The sequence below is a fragment of the Hordeum vulgare genome, chromosome 5H (assembly GCF_904849725.1).
Source record: "Hordeum vulgare subsp. vulgare chromosome 5H, MorexV3_pseudomolecules_assembly, whole genome shotgun sequence".
Classification (NCBI taxonomy): Eukaryota; Viridiplantae; Streptophyta; class Magnoliopsida; order Poales; family Poaceae; genus Hordeum; species Hordeum vulgare.
This window is the reverse complement of record NC_058522.1, coordinates 580,862,970-580,882,252: the sequence shown is the minus strand read 5'-3', so window position 1 is coordinate 580,882,252 and position 19,283 is coordinate 580,862,970. Positions and strand designations below refer to the sequence as shown.

Here is a 19,283-nt window from a genome sequence, read left to right as displayed (position 1 = left end):
GATTTTTTTATGTACATAGAGAACATTCGAGTATATGCTTCATTTCATATTCTATTATTTTAAGTATTAAATTTGGAATATGATAACACTTGAATATTAAACATATATGGTAATGGGACAATATGTAATAATTCTAACTGAAATTTGGGAATTCCTGATTTCTGTAAACCAAGTAAATGAAGTGTATCTCCGAACTTCATCCCATGGTGGGTTACTAAACTAGACCGTGCGAATGCACGGGTTGGCGACTACTCCCTCCGTTCCTAAATATAAGTCTTTATAGAGATTTAACTAGTGAACTATATACGGATGTATATAGACATACTTTAGAGTGTACATTCAATCATTTTGCTCCGTATGTAGACACATAGTGAAATCGCTTAAAAGACTTATATTTAGGAACGGAGGGAGTAGTTTGTTGTAATCATGCACTACAAGGAAGTTGTTTATATATAGCAGGAAGCCTACCAGTGGCGGGGCACCATGAGTCCACGCCATGGGTAGTCCGGGACTGAGTTTCGTAAAATAGCAGTGACGCGGGATATTATAACCGTCTGAGGTAAAAATAAAAGTACTAGCATGTTGATTCTGAACCACTCCACAGGTATTTGTGCCCCGGAGTAACCACGTACGCCCGCGTGCTACGCCTGTGGCGTGAAGCTTACAAGGCGTGGCTAGATATTGCCACGGCAGTACTAGGTGTTGCTAGGTTATAACGGCAGAGTGTGGATCTCATCTCCACTTTCTTCACTCTGTCTTAACTTCCCCTCTACCGATCCGCAGCGACGCGAGTTACATACAATTAATTCTACTCTAGAAACTGTAGTGTACAGAAATATACAGTGTGGTCAAAAGAAATGTACCTATCTTGAGCTAGTACCTAACTATTGGTTGCAGGCATGTGGCGTCTCTTCTATTGATCTTGTGTGGACTATGCGCATGGAGCAAGATTGAAATCTGGCACAACTCCTAACCATTACTCCCTCCGTTTTAAAATACTTGACTTGCTTTTACATGTATGTTTGGACAAAAGCAATTAAGTCAAGTATTTTAGAACGAAAGGACTAGGAACCGAACTGATTTTTTTTCGATACAGAGGAACCAAACTGAATAACCATGCCTAACTCTTTCCTCTATATATTTACCCGAATTTGAACATAATATTGTTTAGAGGCTAAACCACAACCAGCAAAAAAAAAAAAAACCATATTTATAACCTAGTTAAAATTGTTTCCAGATTTACTTGTGGCCCTTGCCGCAATGCGCTTATATATACGTATGCTTTGCTAGCTATATCTCATTCACAAGAAGAAATCCAGCAGGTAACGAGCCTGACATGGAAAGATGGCTGAGCTTCTGTTGGTTAGGCTCCTTATCCTTGCTACTAGCCGTTTTGCTGATTCTCATCCCATCCACGGGCAAGAAGAAGCTGCCTCCTGGGCCATGGACACTCCCAATCATCGGATGCCTCCACCATATCGTCAAACTCCTACCACACCGCGCGTTGATGGAGTTGTCTCGTCAGCATGGGCCACTCATGCTCCTCAAGCTAGGTCAAGTCCCCACCTTGGTGGTCTCCGGAGCTGATGAGGCAGCTCTGGTGATGAAGACCAACGGTCTCGTGTTCGCGAGCCGGCCCGCCAGCGTGACGCAAAAGATATTTGGCTGTGGTGGCAAGGGCATCAATTTTGCTCCCTACGGCGACCACTGGCGCCGGATGCGCAAGCTCTGCATCAGGGAACTCCTTTGCCCCAAGCAGGTGAGGCGCATGGAACGCATCAGGGTCGAGGAGGTGGGGAACCTCATCCACAACATCGCAGCAAGCGCCTCAACTGGCGCCACCATCAATTTCAGCCACAAGATGGTGGAGCTAGGAAACAACGTCGTGTTCCGGGCAGTTTTCGGTGCCAAGTGCACAAGTCAGGAGGAGTTCCTGCGGGAGCTGGATACGGCGTTCGTTCTGCTGGGTGGCTTTTTCTTAGTCGACCTCTTCCCGTCGTCACGGCTATTGCGGTGGCTAAGCCATGTCGAGCGCGACATGACGCAGAGCTGCAGCCGCATCCACCGTATCATCACCAACAACATCCACGAACGCCGTGTGGTGCGAGCTGCAGGAGAGGAAGCATGTAGCACCGACGACGAGGTTCTCGTAGACGTGCTACTCAGGCTGCAGCAGGAGGATTTGTTGGATTTCCCTCTGACCACAGAGATCATAAGCGCCGTGTTATTTGTAAGTGTCTTTGTCTTGCCATAGTATTGATCGATCTGAATAGCGCTAGTTGATCTTGCTGATGATCTCCTTCAGTCCTCTCTCACATGCAAGCTAGGATTCTCTTTCGTTTATAAACTTTAGAAAACAACTTATCTCTCAAATTGTTAACCCAATTAAGGACCCTCTTTTCACAAGATAGTCGTGACCTAGAACATCTTCACGCATGCATTAGCTACTCAGATTTTTCCCTTCTTCATACTTACTACTCCCTCCGTTTCTAAATATAAGTCTTTTTAGAGGTTTCGCTACGGGTTACATATGGATATTTATAGATATACTTTAGAGTATAGATTCATTAATTTTACTTCGTATGTAGTCTCTAGTAAAATCTCTAAAAAGATTTATGTTTCGGAATGGAGGGAGTATATATAAAGACTCATTATATATGTGCACACATATGTTTACTTGACACGCCCGTTCTTTACAGGACATGTTTACAGGTGGCACGCAAACCACAGGAACTGTTTTGGAGTGGACTATGTCGGAGCTTGTTCGCAACCCAGAAGCTATGGCAAAGGCACAAAAAGAAGTCCGGGAGGTCATAGGCCGAGACCGAGCTGTTATTACGAATAACGATCTTGCTCAACTCCATTATCTGCGGATGGTCATCAAAGAGGTTCTCAGATTGCATCCCCCAGCTACTCTAATCCCCCGCATGGCAAGAGAGGATTGTACAGTTATGTCCTATGACATCCCTAAAAACACTAACATACTCATAAATGTATTTGCAATTTCTCGGGATCCGAGATACTGGGATAATCCCGACGTGTTTAAGCCAGAGAGGTTTCAGAACAAAAACATCAATTACAAGGGGGCATACAGTGAGTTCACTCCATTCGGGGCTGGGCGACGAAAATGCCCTGGAATTGAATTTGCCCGGTCAGTCATTGAGATCGCAGTGGCCAACTTGTTGTATCACTTCGACTGGATGTGCCCTGATGGCTCTAGCGAAACTTCAGTTGACATGTACGAGAAATTTGGGATAACAGTAAACAGAAGGTTCAACTTGCAACTCAAAGCTATTACTCACAATTGGCTCACTCCTACACGGTTCATGTAATATATATAACTGAAAGATTGTTTATCTATATGTCAATATATGCTCACGTATCTGCATCTTCAGCTTTTATGTCCATATTGCATTGTACCTTTACGCACTTGAATAAAGAGAAGCTCAATGCTATTCCTCACAGTTTCTATGGATGCAGATCTTACGTAGTAAGAGATCTACATAAACATACAGAACCAGATACAGTAGGACCAAAAAACCTACCCAAGACAGTTGAAAAATTCCATCCCGAGACAGTTTGAAGCTTCTTTTGATCTTCCATAGTCCTCCTCCTCCGTGGTTTTTAGTTTCCTTAAATGTATATCAAATATGTTTACAGGGTACCTCCATTCACTCGTGTTGGCAATTATTTTCCCGCTCCGTAAAAGGGGATTATAATGGTGATTTTTGGGTATGATCTAGAATAAGTAAAGAAACTGATATCGCTCAGTACTCACCTCTGGGCCTTCTCTGTATCACCTATGTCAATATATCGTCTGGCTAGACACAATATGATTTATCACAAGACATCGGATATATGTATGAGATAAAAAAATGTTATCAATACGAGATTCATATGTGTTATGATCAAAAAGTTTGATCGAGTTGTAAATTTGCAGAACCATAGATCATGTCATTCTCAACATCTAGGATTTTTTTCAGGAATTTTTGGAAACTTTCAAATAGTGGTTTAAAAAAATTTCAAAAACCAAGCTACATGCATCCAAGGTTGAATGAAACGGGCAATACTAGGAGGAGCAGAGAGGTATGAGTTATGAGTCGTGAAACCACCAGACCTCTAGCACCCGCCGCCAGGCCACATCTGAGCAGCAGATTAAGAGATGGAGACTAAGCATACTGAAAAGACTGTAAAAGCGGAAACTGCCCACCGGTCTGCGTCAGAAACAGATGAATGTGAAGGGCATCATAGCCGAGCAGCGGGGAAGAGTGGAAGTTGGATTGATCGAATTTTTCTTTTGCATTGTAGGCATCACTAAGAATAGTAGCTGCTCGCGCGCGTGTGATTCCTCGACGTGGTTAGGTTAGAATTAGATATGGGTGACTGGGTACAGCTGCAGGCTTGACCATTGCTGCCTGTGTGGCTCGGAAAACTGTGCATCCCTCCCACGCTCGTCCATACGGTACCACGGGACATCACCAATCATGTTCCTCCATTTCACTCACCCTACGCATGTGATTCCCGATATGGAAATAACATCTCGACGAGGGAATTCTCTCGAACATGGCCCAATACTCGACGGGCCATTAGCTCCCATGCGACGTCGTTGAGTTGAATTATCTCTCATGCGACGTCGTTGGTTATAATGGCTTTCATGTGACGTCTCCCAGCGCAGAAATAGCTCAAGCAACACAACCCGTTTACGGGGCTGGCTGGCTGTTAATTAGGCTGAGATTTGGTTAGGAATGTGCTCTGACTGGTGGGGTCCACCTAGGGCCACGTCGTCAAGAGTCAACCGTCCACTACTCGACTCGATCGTGCATGACTGGGCGAGCAGCGCCGCCGTGTGCATCTTCTCCGATAGAGGCAGCAGTTTCTTCTCCGCGATGGTGGAGCGCATTTCTCATTAGCGGCACAGCTAATGCGAGTGAGTATTTTCGAAACCCTAGTCCCATTCTCCAGAATTTTGGATAGATCTGTGGCCTCATGCTCTGTTTCTTGGCGATTTAGAATCTCGATTGGATAGGAGCGTGGGGCTGAATTAGATGGAGCGAGGAGATAGTGCTTCAAATCAGTAATGCCGCCCCTCCCTCTTTTCTCTTTTAGCTGTTATCAAACTTGATTTGGTAGTGACCGTAGCTTACACTGCCGCTGCCCGCCATTGACAAAACAGGGGAGGTTCTGGTTCTGCCACCACATTCACAATTATAGTGTATTTTTTCCCTGTAAAGCCAAGCTCGGTGATGGCAGTGTCCAAGACATTTATAGAGATACCTCCGTGAGGTTGGATGTCGAACTTGCAGATGTTGATCCCCAGGAATTAGAGAGCATGAAGGAGAAGGCCGTGGGAAATTTGGTGGAGAGAATTGGGGAGAGTATTGTTTGGGGTCCAGAACAAGAGGTATCTCTGCAACATTTCGACAACTATTATGGTGAATATGTTAGAGTTGAAGATGGAGAATCCATGGTTGCTGAAATTGATCAGCAAGAAGGGTGGGTATGCAAACAAGTAACATTTTATGCAGAGCTAATTGATCTGCAAACTAATTCCAGAGTTGGTTATGTGTCATCAAAGATGGCTGCACAGCTGGAAGATGATGTGTGGGTTTCACAAAAGAATATTATGTTGGCATTGTTGACTGAACCGACTGTAGTAGATGAAGATGTAGGGATTGATGCAGATGGAGAGGAGGAAACCCATGGTGCTAGGAAGATTGTTGTTGACTGGAATATAGTAGAGTTGAATGAAAAAACAGATTTTTTCATTGCACCAATATCTGACATTGATATGGCCGAAATATTTGGCATTCAAGTTGATGACAAAGATAAGGAGAAGGATGACAGTTCTTTGCCTGCTGATGGTAACACAGGCCATAGAAATGCAAATGAGGATGAAGAAGAGCTGATGAGAATGGCTACAGATGATGTGGATGATACAAATGATAATGAGCTGGTTTATTTGTATGACAAAGAGAACCTAGTTATTGAGGTGGGAAAGTTGTGGCCAAGCATGGTTGAGTTTAGGATGTCTTTCAGGACCTATGCAGTGAAAAAAGAGTTCAAGGCCAATATTATGTGGACTGATCGAAAGAAATTTTATACTCGGTGCAAAGGTTATGATGGTGGTGGCAATGCTTGCAAATGGTACATATCTGCCAGACTACAACCTGATGGAAGTACAGTAAGGGTAAATCAAATACCACACCAGCATACATGTATGACCACTTCACAGAGAGTTTCAAAGATGACATCACAGCTTTGGATTACAGAGAAGATTACTCCTATTTTAGCCAAGACTTCAAACAGTACTGCAAAGGGGCTTAAAGTTGACTTGGAGAAGTTGTACCCCATCCAACTGCAATATACCAAAGTGTGGAAAGCAAAACAAAGGGCAATGAAATCATTGTATGGTGATTGGGCAAATACATTTAGGATGTTGTATGGTTTTAAAGCAAAGGTGGAGAAGAGGTCACCTGGAAGTGTGGTGGAGATAGATACAGAGGTAACAGAGGATGGCAAGGTTTTTTCAGCAAGTTTTTTATGTGTTTGAAGCCTTGCGTAGATGGATTCAAAGCAGGTTGTCGTCCATATTTGAGCATAGACTCGTCTTTCTTGACTAGAAAGTGGAATGGTCAGTTGGCTGCATGCAATGCTCTAGATGGACACAACTGGATGTTCCCAGTTGCAACAGAATGTTTCAATCAGAGACAGAGGCATCATGGATATGGTTCATGATGAAACTGAAAAGATGCAGGCGCTAGGACAATCTGAAACTGTTGCAGATGAAGCTGTTACTGAATCTGTTTTGACATGCCTGGAGGTTGTGCTGCCAAGTCTTGAACATGAGCAAACTGAATCTGCTTTGACAGCTGTGTTGCCATGTTTGAAGGTTGTGCTGCCTTATGTTGAGTTTCAAACTGAAGAAGTTGAACAATGTGTGCAAACTGAAGAAGTGGGACATGGTCAGGTGCAAAAGTTGAGGGGGCTAGTGGAGTTGTTGGCAAGAATACCAAGAGCATCAGCATCAACAAACTGTGCGCCGTGGAACGAAACAGTGGAAAAAAAGAGAAGAAATCGAGTGGTAGAAAGAAGCAAAAGAAATAGAGTCGAAATCATTCAAATGTGATGTGATTTGATTTGAAAACTTAAATTTGTTGTCATTTGATGTGAAAACTTATGTTCTTTCATGTAAAACTTATGTGCTATGATGTTGATTTGACTTGAAAATAAAATTCAAATTTGAACCGACATTCAAATTTGAACCTATCTCCAATATTTTTGGAGTTCATTTGTTTGTTCTGTGATGTTGCACTATTTTATATACTACTATGCACTTTAGTTCATAAATCCAGCCCTTTTTGCGAAGTCTAATTCATAGTCACTGAAAATGTTGTCCAAACAGGCTCCAAATTAAGGGAAAACGACCCCATTTCTAAGCAAGTTTTTTTTCATAATTCTCAAAATCACCCAAAAAGATTTTTTTAGCTTATATTATACCTATATAGGATCAATACGAAGTCTCACCATTTTTTGAATAAGTATTCATATTATTAATTTATTTTTGAAAAACACCCTTTAATACAAAGTCAACAACAAAAAAAGTTTAAAAATTTAAAATGCAAAAAATAACTTCAGATCCTGCTTAGTCACTCCAAAATGAAGCTAAGGTGAGGTTTTCTGATTTTTTGAATTTTGAAAACCTGAAACCCTCTTCTCATTCTTTTGAACTCTATGCAACCTTAGTCGAGATAGTCCAATTTGTGAAGGTTTTTTATGCAAAGATCATTACATCAAGTTTATCATTTTATATCATAACTATGTAACATAACAAGACTATATGCGCTGGTTTTTCATTATTTAGAATTTTTTTTGAATTAGTTACACACATTTGAATGTTCGGTCAAACCTTTCAAAACCCCGTTGACTTCCTCCAAACCCCATCTAACCCTAACACCTTCTCAAAATCACCCAAAAAGATTTTATTAGCTTATATTATACCTATATGGGATCAATACGAAGTCTCGCCTTTTTTTGAATAAGTATTCATATTATTAATTTATTTTTGAAAAAACGCCCTTTAATACAAAGTGAGCAACAAAACAAGTTTAAAAATTTCAAAATGCAAAAATAACTTCAGATCCTGCTTAGTCACTTCAAAATGAAGCTAAAAGGTAAGGTTTTCTGATTTTTTTGATTTTCAAAACCTGAAACCCTCTTCTCATTCTTTGGAACTCTATGCAACCTGAGTCGAGATAGTCCAATTTGTGAAGGTTTTTTTCATGCAAAGATCATTACACCAAGTTTATCATTTTATATCATAACTATGTAACATAACAAGACTACATGCGCTGGTTTTTCATTTTTAGATTTTTTTTGAATTAGTTACACACATTTGAATGTTCGGTCAAAGCTTTCAAAACCCCGTTGGCTGCCTCTAAACCCCATCTAACCCTAACGCCAAACGTCCACCGTCGATCTAACCGTAACGCCAAACTGCGGCCATCGGATAGGCCGCGGGTGTGGGGGAGTATCTCAGTGACCGTTGGGCCGAGCGGATAACGTTGAGCGGGGGAGCATCTGAGTGACCGTTGGGTGATACGTCTCAAATGTATCTATAATTTTTGATGGTTTCACGATATTATCTTGTCACATTTGGATGTTTTATGTACCTTTTATATCTTTTTTTGGGACTAACTTATTAATTCAGTGTCAAGTGCCAGTTCCCGTTTTTTCTGTGTTTTTGACTCTTTTCAGATTTGATTTTGGAACGGAGTCCAAACGGAATAAACAACCCGAAATGATTTTTTCCGAACAAAAGAAGATCAGGGGGCCTCTGGGCCAAGCCAGGTGGGCTCGAGGGAGCCCACAAGCTCCCACTCCGCCACCAGGGGGAGGCGGCGGTGTCAGGGCTTGTGGCCTCCCTGGCCGCCCCCTGACCTAGATCCTTGTCCTATATATTCCCAAAAATTCAGCAAAAAATCAGGAGAGCCTCGAAAATACTTTTCCGCCATCGCAAGCTTCTGTTTCCGCGAGATCTCATCTGGAAACCCTTCCCGGCACCCTGCCGGAGGGGACTTTGGAGTTGGAGGGCTTCTTCATGATCATGATCACCCCTCCAATGACTCGTGAGTAGTTCACTTCAGACCTACAGGTCCATAGTTAGTAGCTAGATGGCTTCTTCTCTCTCTTGGATCTTCAATACAAAGTTCTCCATGATCTTCATGGAGATCTATCCGATGTAATCTTCTTTGGCGGTGGGTTTGTCGAGATACGATGAATTGTGGATTTGTGATATGATTATCTATGATATATATTTGAGTCTTTGTTGATTTCTTATATGCATGATTTGATATCCTTGTAAGTCTCTCCGAGTCTTGGGTTTTGTTTGGCCAACTAGATCTATGATTCTTGCAAGGGGAGAAGTGCTTGGTTTTGGGTTCTACCATGTGGTGACCTTTCCCAGTGACAGTAGGGGCAGCAAGGCACACATTAAGTAGTTGCCATCAAGGGTAACAAGATGGGTCTATAGTTGATATGAGATTGTCCGTCTACATCATGTCATCTTGCTTAAGGCGTTACTCTGTTCTTTTGGACTTAATACACTAGATGCATGCTGGATAGCGGTCAACGTGTGGAGTAATAGTAGTAGATGCAGAAAGTATCGGTCTACTTGTTTTGGACGTCATGCCTATAGATATAATCATTGCCATAGATATCGTCACGACTTTGCGCGGTTCTATCAATTGCTCGACAGTAATTTGTTCACCCAGCGTCTACGTGCTTTTATGAGAGAAGCTACTAGTAAACACTACGGCCCCCGGGTCTATTCACATCCATCGTTTACACCTCCGCTTTTACTTTGCTTTGTTAATTTGTTGCTTTCAGTTATCACTTGGCAAACAATCTATAAGGGATTGACAAACCCTTCATAGCGTTGGGAGCAAGCTTTTGTGTTTGTACAGGATCTTGTGATACTCCTCCACTGGATTGATACCTTGGTTCTCAAACTGAGGGAAATACTTACCACCGCTGTGCTACATCACAGTTTCCGCTTCGAGGGAACACCAACGCAAGGCTCCAAGGCCACGGGGGAAATCCTTTAAATATTTTCCTAGGAAGTCCCTTAAGGCGTAACCATAGCAGAAGGATTTCTGGTGCCGTTGCTGAGGAGTATCAAGCAACACTCCTATTTCTGGCGCCGTTGGAAGGTCTTTTGTTGCAGTAGTAGAAGTATTTCTGGCGCCGTTGCCCGGGAGGAGAGATCAAGATCTATCCAAGTAGGTCTCACAAACTCATCTCCTGCATTTACTTTTGTTGCCAGTTGCCTCTCATTTTCCTCTCCCCCACTTCACATTTGTCGTTTTCATTTGCCTTTGCCGTTTTCCTTTATCGGTTTTCTTGCTTGCTTGTGTTCTTGTTTGTTTGTTGAAGTCATCATGGCTGAAAACACCAAACTTTGCGACTTCTCGAGCACTAATAATAATGATTTTATTAGTACTCCGATTGCTCCCGCCACTAGTGTGGAATCGTATGAAATCAACGCAGCTTTGCTGAATCTTGTTATGAAAGAGCAATTCTCTGGCCTTACTAGTGAAGATGCCGCATCCCATATCAATACCTTCATTGAGCTTTGTGATATGCAAAAGAAAGTAGATGTGGATAATGACGTGATTAAGTTGAAACTTTTTCCTTTCTCGCTGTGAGATCGCGCAAAAACTTGGTTTTCTTCTTTGCCTAAAAATAGTATCGATTCTTGGGATAAGTGCAAAGATGCTTACATATCCAAGTACTTTCCGCCGGCTAAGATCATCCCTTACGTAACGATATCATGAATTTCAAGCAACTTGATCATGAACACGTTGCACAATCTTGGGAGAGGATGAAGCTTATGATTAGAAATTGTCCCGCTCATGGCTTGAGTTTGTGGATGATTATACAAATCTTTTACGCTGGCTTGAATTTCGCTTCTCGCAATATCTTGGACTCCGCCTCAGGTGGAACGTTCCTGGAAATCACGTTAGGAGATGCTACAAAACTCCTAGACAATATCATGACCAACTACTCTCAGTGGCACTCTGAAAGGTCGCCTGCTAGCAAAAAGGTGCACGCTATAGAAGAAATTAACTCGCTTAGTGCTAAGATGGACGAGTTGATGAATTTGGTTGCTAGTAGAAACGCTACCGTAGATCCTAATGACATGCCACTATCTTCTTTGATTGAGAGTAGCAACGCTAGTTTGGACGTGAATTTTGTTGGTAGGAACAATTTTGGCAACAACAATGCTTTTAGAGGAAACTATGTTCCTAAGCCTTTTCCTAGTAACTCCTCTAACAATTATGGCAATTCCTACAGCAACACTTATGGAAATCACAAAAAATTATCCTCTGATTTAGAGAGTAATATCAAAGAGTTCATCAACTCTCAAAAGATTTTCAATGCGTCCATAGAGGAAAAACTACTCAAAATAGACGATTTGGCTAAGAGCGTTGATAGAATGTCTTGTGATATTGATGCTTTGAAAGTTAGATGTTCTCGTCCCAAGGTCAACTTGGATGAAACTTTGAAAGCTATGCGTGTCTCCATGAATGAGAGCAAAGAAAGAACCGCCCAAATTCGTGTTGGGCATGAATGGTTTAAAAGGGTGCGTTCTAGTGATGCAAATCACGAAGATCTTAAAGTGCTTGGTGTGTCTCCTCTTGAATTTTTGTTTTCGCGTGTCACACCTATTTATGGAGGGGCTAGATATGAATCCACTTTGTTTGAAAAATGCCCCAATGATTCGGAGTCCACCTATCTTGATGATAAAGGTGTAGAGAGTGGAGTAGAAGAAGTCAAAATTTTGGGTAGTAATGAAACTCCCACTTTGGATTTCAAGGAATTCAATTATGATAATTGCTCCTTGTTTGAATGCATTTCTTTGATGCAATCCATTACAAACTCTCCACATGCTTATAGCCAAAGCAAAGCCTTTACCGCGCATATCGTAGATCCTATGATGAAATCTCTTGAAGAGAAGCTCGAACTGGAAGTCTCTATACCTAGAAAACTTCATGATGAGTGGGAACCTACTATCAAAATCAAGATCAAAAACTTTGAGTGCAATGCTTTGTGTGATTTGGGTGCTAGTGTTTCCGCGATTCCAAAGTCTTTATGTGATATTCTTGGTTTTCATGAGATTAAAGAGTGTTCTCTTAATTTGCATCTTTCGGATTCTACTGTCAAGAAACCCATGGGAAGGATCGATGATGTTCTTATTGTTGCAAATAAGAACTATGTACCCGTGGATTTCATTGTATTTGACATAGATTGCAATCCTTCATGTCCCATTATTCTTGGTAGACCTCTCCTAAGGACTATTGGTGCTATCATCGATATGAAGGAAGGGAATATTAGATTTCAATTTCCTTTAAAGAAGGGCATGGAGCAGTTTCCTAGAAAGAAAATAAGATTGCCTTATGAATCTATGATGAGGGCTACTTATGGTTTGAGCATCAAAGATGACTATACGTGATTTCATCACCTTTCGCCTAGCTAAGGGTGTTAAACAAAAGCGCTTGTTGGGAGGCAACCCAACGAATCTATCCTTTTTCTTTATGTTTTGTGTTTTCCACACTTTCATAATTCTGTTATGATTGTGTTTTTTGTGTTTCTTTTTTACGTTTATGCCAAGCAAAACCATTATGATTAGTCTTGGGGATGATCGTTTGGTCATGCTGGAAAAGACAGAAACTTTCTGCTCACGAAAAGAATTTTCATTTTTTTTCTGTAAGAGCTTTTGAGTTGATTCGTTTTGCTGCTGATTTCTATGCAAATTCTTCAGACTTTCGTAATTTTTCAGAACTTTTGGAGTACCATAGGTATACGAAATATACAGATTGCTACAGACTAGTGTGTTGTTAACAGATTCTGTTTTTGTTGTGTTGGTTGCTTATTTTGATGAAACTATGGATAGTATCGGGGGTATTAGCCGTGGAAGATTGAAAATACAGTAACTCAACATCAGCACAAGTAAAATTTAAGTTTTCTACAGTACCTAAGGAAGTGGTGGTTTGCTTTCTCATACTAATGTTATCACGAGTTTCTGTTTAAGTTTCGTGTTGTGAAGTTTTCAAGTTTTGGGTGAAGTTCTTATGGAAAAAAAGATAAAGAGAGGCAAGAGCTCAAGCTTGGGGATTCCCAAGGCACCTCAAGAGATTCAAGGATGCCGTAAAAGCCTAAGCTTGGGGATGCCCAGGGAAGGCATCCCCTCTTTCGTCTTCAATCCATCGGTAACGTTACTTGGGGCTATATTTTTATTCACCACATGTAATGTGTTTTTGCTTAGAGCATCTTGTATCGTAGGAGTCTTTTATTTTTTGTGTCACAATCATCCTTGCTGCACACATAGAGAGAGATACATGCACTCATCGTGATTTTGACGAGCTTCAATTATATCTTTTGGTAAACAATTCAGTTCACATGTGCTTCACTTATATCTTTTGAGCTAGATACTTTTGCTCTGTGTGCTTCACTTATATCTTGTAGAGTACAGCGGTGCGTGGCTTGGTAGTTGATCTATGCTTTGAAAGTAGTCTCAAAAGGGGTAGTTATCCAAAGGGATACGAAAACTTCCACCTTCATGTTCATTGAATAGTTAGAGAAGTTTGATTCATCTCAATTAGTTTTGAGTTGTGGTTATGGTAATATTGAAGTCATGCTAGTAAGGTGTTGTGGATCTAGAAATACTTGTGTTCAAGTTAGTGATTCCCGTAACATGCACGTATGGTGAACCTCTATGTGATGAAAGTTGAGCATGATTAGTATATTGATTGTCATCCTTTGCGTGGCGGTCGGGATCGCGCGATGGTTTATACCTACCAACCCTTCCCTAGGAGTATGCGTTGAATGCTTTGTTTCGATTACTAATAAAACTTTTGCAACAAGTATATGAGTTCTTCATGACTAATGTTGAGTCCATGGTTTAGATGCACTTTCACCTTCCACCATCAGTATCTTCCCAGTGCCGTGCAACTTTCGCCGGTGCACAAAACCCACCATTAGCCTCCCTCAAAACAGCCACCATACCTACCCACTATGGCTTTTTCAAAGTCATTCCGAGATATATTGCCATGCAACAACCACCATGACATGTGCCACCACGTCTACATTGCCATTGCATCATCGTAAGATAGCTAGCATGATGTTTCCATTGATGTCTATGCCATGCTAGATCTTTGCGACGGCACACTACCGAAGGCATTCCATATAGAGTCATAGTTGCTCTAAGTTTTGAGTTGAAAGTGTGATGATCATTCTTAATGGAGCATTGTCCCATGTGAGGAAATAAAAGAGGCCAAAGAAGCCCACCAAAATAAAAAAGAGGCCAAAGAGCCCACCAAATAAAAAAATGAGAGAAAAAGAGAGAAGGGACAATGCTACCACTTTTTCCACACTTGTGCATATTAAGCACCATGATCTTCATGATTGAGAGTCTCTCGTTTTATCACCACCATATAGCTAGTGAGAAATTTTCATTATATAACTTGGCTTGTATATTCCAATGATAGGCTTCCTCAAAATTGCCTTAGGTCTTCGTGAGCAAACAAGTTGGATGCACACCCACTAGTTTTCTTTAAGAGCTTTCACATACTCGTAGCTCTAGTGCATCATTTGTATGGCAATCCCTACTCATTTACATTGATATCTATTGATGAGCATCTCCACAGCTCATTGATATGCCTAGTTAATGTGACTATCTTCTCCCTTTTTGTCTTACAACCTCCACCACACTCCACACCATCTATAGTGCTATAACCATGGCTCACGCTCATGTATTGCGTGAGAGTTGAAAAGGTTTGAGAAAGTAAATGTGTGAAACAATTACTTGGCCAATACCGGGGTTGTGCATGATTTAAATTCGTTGTGCAATGATGATAGAGCATAGCCAGACTATATGCTTTTGTAGGGATAACTTTATTTTGGCCTTGTTATTTTGAAAGTTCATGATTACCTTGCTAGTTTGCTTGAATTATTATTGTTTCCACGTCAATAGCAAACTATTGTTTTGAATCTAATGGATCTGAACATTCACGTCACATAAGAGGAATTACAAAGGACACCTATGCTAGGTAGAATGAAAGCATCAAAAATTCATTCTTTATCACTTCCCTACTCGAGGACGAGCAGGAGTTAAGCTTGGGGATGCTTGATACGTCTCAAACGTATCTATAATTTTTTATGGTTTCACGCTGTTATCTTGTCATATTTGGATGTTTTATGTACCTTATATATATATTTTTGGGACTAACTTATTAATTCAGTGCCAAGTGCCAGTTCCTGTTTTTTCTGTGTTTTTGACTCTTTTCAGATCTAATTTTGGAACGGAGTCCAAACGGAATAAAAACCCCGAAATGATTTTTTCACGAACGGAAGAAGATCAGGGGGCCTCTGGGCCAAGCCAGGTGGGCTCCAGGGAGCCCACAAGCTCCCACTCCGCCACCAGGGGAGGCGGCGATGTCAGGGCTTGTGGCCTCCCTGGCCGCCCCCTGACCTAGATCCTTGGCCTATATATTCCCAAAAATTCAGTAAAAAATCAGGGGAGCCTCGAAAATACTTTTCAGCCGCCGCAAGCTTCCGTTTCCGCGATATCTCATCTGGAGACCCGGGGACTTTGGAGTTGGAGGGCTTCTTCATGATCATCATCGCCCATCCAATGACTCGTGAGTAGTTCACTTTAGACCTACGGGTCCATAGTTAGTAGCTAGATGGCTTCTTTTCTCTCTTGGATCTTCAATACAAAGTTCTCCATGATCTTCATGGAGATCTATCCGATGTAATCTTCTTTGGCGGTGTGTTTGTCGAGATCCGATGAATTGTGGATTTGTGATCAGATTATCTATGATATATATTTGAGTCTTTGCTGATTTCTTATATGCATGATTTGATATCCTTGTAAGTCTCTCCGAGTGTTGGGTTTTGTTTGGCCAACTAGATCTATGATTCTTGCAATGGGAGAAGTGCTTGGTTTTGGGTTCTACCATGTGGTGACCTTTCCCAGTAACAGTAGGGGCAGCAAGGCACACATTAAGTAGTTGGCTTCAGGGGTAACAAGATGGGCTCTGTCGTTGATATGAGATTGTCCGTCTACATCATGTCATCTTGATTAAGGCGTTACTCTGTTCTTTTGGACTTAATAAACTAGATGCATGCTGGATAGCGGTCGACATGTGGAGTAATAGTAGTAGATGCAGAAAGTATCGGTCTACTTGTTTTGGACGTGATGCCTATAGATATAATCATTGCCATAGATATCGTCACGACTTTGCGCGGTTCTATCAATTGCTCGACAGTAATTTGTTCACCCACCGGCTACTTGCTTTTATGAGAGGTCACTAGTAAACACTACGGCCCCCGGGTCTATTCACATCCATCGTTTACACCTCCGCTTTTACTTTGCTTTGTTAATTTGTTGCTTTCAGTTCTCACTTGGCAAACAATCTATAAGGGATTGGCTCCGTGCATATATCCCAAAAAAATCAGTGAGTTCGGAAACCAGACGATGGAATGAAGGTCGGGGTGGACAGAGTAACAGGAACCATGGATCTCTGATCAGGGACGGAAAGGCCGGTAGCAATAGCAAGTCTTGGAGAAAGGACCATGGAAACAACAAAGATGGAGGGGCGAGCAATGATCGATCGCTGAGCGATAAATCTAAGGAAGTAATGTCCCCTCTAAAAGAGCTGCCACCGGAGAACAATGACAAAGTGTTGAACGCCCAGCGTAAGTTAGGGATCAGTATGGAGAAGGGGGGGGCTAGTAGTGCAAGTGAGAATACACAAAATGCCCTAGCTGTGATGGAACCGAAGGGAATGGCCAACGAAGCTGGAAATAGGGGAGCTGTTTCGGTGCATGGAGAGTCTAATATGGATGTGAGGGATCCAGAACATGAGAGTGAAAGGAAAACCCTTGATGGTCCTCAGAGCTCCGATCTTACACGCCCCATGGAGATGGTCGAGAAGCAGCAGACAAGGAATCTTGGGAGGTACAAAAAAAGAAAGGAACGGTAGGGGATCGACTCAGCCGCTCGATGTCCAATTGGGGACAAAAAGAGATGCCAATAGTATGGAACTCGATGACACCGAAGTGGTAGTGGACAAGAAAGCTAAAGGTCTGGATGGCACAAGCACAATGGTGAAAGCGGGGCTGTCGGAACAGCCCCGTGGGACGCAATGAAGATAGGATCCCTCAATTGCCGGGGTTTGGGGAATGGCCCGACAATTGCTGCTCTTCTGGATCTCGAGAGGAAGGAGGACCCTGATATCCTTTTTTTGTCAGAAACAAAACTTGACAGTAGGAGGATCAAGTGGCTGAGATGGAAATTAGGATTGACTGGCTTGCGGGTGAAGGACGGCCAGGGGGGAGGTTTGGCGTTGTTTTGGAGGAGTAATATAAAACTGCAGGCGGGAATGGTATCAAAGTATCACATTGATGCGGAGATTACGGAGGAAGATGGCTTCAAATGGAGATTCACAGGAATATATGGAGAATCGAGGCTGGAGAAGAGAGAAATGACTTGGAAGTTGCTGAACACAATAAAACACCATAGTAATATCCCATGGCTTCATAGCGTTGGGAGCAAGCTTTTGTATTTGTGCAGGATCTTGTGATACTCCTCCACTGGATTGATACCTTGGTTCTCAAACCGAGGGAAATAATTACCACCGCTGTGCTACATCACCCTTTCCGCTTCGAGGGAACACCATCGCAAGGCTCCAAGGCCATGGGGGAAAACCTTTGCATATTTGCCTAGGAAGTCCCTTAAGGCGTAGCCGTAGCAGAAGGATTCCTGGTGCCGTTGCTGAGGAGTATCAAGCAACATTCCTATTTCTGGCGACGTTGGAAGGTCTTTTGTTGTAGTAGCATTGGGCCGAGCGGATCGGCCCGGCAGAGCCTGGCGTGCGTCGTAGCGAGATGGGCCACCCTGCATGCCATGAAACAGCGTCGCAACCTAGCTATTCTGCCAAATGAACACAGCCTAGCCGCCATGCAGCGACGCATTAAAACGGGCGGCAGGGGCGCAGCGGTACGTCGCATCTAAGCTATTTTTAACAATTGCATGCACGAACCTCAGAACACGGGACAGACGCGTCGGTGACACCGTTTCTCACGCCGATTAAAAACGAAGCATCTCGCCTGTGCCGCCCGTGCCTCTTTGGATGCTCTGCCATTTTTTTTACACGCCCATTAATTATGCCACCACGCGGAGGAGAGAAAACGATCAATCGTGTACATTGACTACGGCTGCAACGTGGCTATAAAAGAGCACCATATCCTCATCCCTCTCACACTCATCTCTCAAGCCTCCTCCTCTTCTTCTTCTTTCCGAGCGAAATCCAACCCCCACTCGAGCCACGATGCAATTCAACGGCCCGACCTACCATCGCCCTCGCACCGAGCCGGAGAGGCAGTTCCCGCCCGGCGAAGTCGTCGAGAATAGCCTGAGGATCTGGGCCATCTCAAGGTGGAGGGGCCCTAGAGAGTTGGCTAGCTTCTTCCTCCACGCCAGCTACCGCCACCTCCCTCAGGGCACTCCGCCCATGTTCCACCTCCACCAGCAGGTCGATGGCAACCCCAACGGCTTCGTCATCGGCCTCTACGTCACTTTCACCAACCCCTACGATGCGTACCACCTCCTCGGCCAGGTGTTTTGGTGTGGATGCGAGTTCATCGCGTTCACCACCTACAACATCTTCACCAACTTCCACCACATCTTCCCCGAGCCCAACGGCATCCACGCCCTCCCCTACTAGATGCCGCCCCAGGAGAACCGCGAGTGAGGGGTGCCGGCGAAGGAGGGGCCAAGGAGACTTCTGCTGGCCGAGGAGTCTTTTTATATTTTTATCTAATAGTTGGGGGCGTGTGTGCCCGTCTTTTTATATTTTTATCTAGTAGTTTTATATGTTGTATGCTACTAGGGTGCCCGATGCCCCTTATATTTTATGTTTTATGTTTTATCGTAAAATTTCTATCTAGTTTTATGTTTTATGCATTACGCACTATATTAGGAGCTGTTTGGATTGTCACTATCTTTGCCGGAGAACCATGAGTGAGGAGGGAATAACATTTTTAACATAAACCTAAACCCTAAACTTTGACTTTCACATGCAAGTCATATTATATGCATTAGTCATATTATATGCGGACTAAAAAAACAGAGGAAGTATATGACATGCAAGTCATATTATATGCATTAGGCATATTATTCTTGTATGCGGTCAAATCATACTCCCTCCGTTTCGGTGCAC

The 19,283-nt window shown here is 42.7% G+C and overlaps 1 protein-coding gene across 1 annotated transcript; it reads left to right on the top strand.

The window, feature by feature from the left end:
• The first annotated feature begins 1,314 nt into the window (after positions 1-1,314).
• Positions 1,315-3,428, top strand: LOC123399576 (zealexin A1 synthase-like). Its single transcript, XM_045093979.1, has 2 exons — positions 1,315-2,230; positions 2,700-3,428. The coding sequence occupies exons 1-2, from the start codon at positions 1,337-1,339 to the stop codon at positions 3,330-3,332; spliced, it is 1,527 nt and encodes a 508-aa protein (XP_044949914.1). The 5' UTR covers positions 1,315-1,336; the 3' UTR covers positions 3,333-3,428.
• The last annotated feature ends 15,855 nt before the right edge of the window (positions 3,429-19,283 follow it).

Excerpts from the sequence above, each read along its gene's own strand:
- LOC123399576 (XM_045093979.1), top strand. The coding sequence starts at position 1,337 with ATGGAAAGATGGCTGAGCTTCTGTTGGTTAGGCTCCTTATCCTTGCTA. Across the intron at positions 2,231-2,699 it reads TCATAAGCGCCGTGTTATTT|GACATGTTTACAGGTGGCAC; the intron begins GTAAGTGTCTTT and ends CGTTCTTTACAG.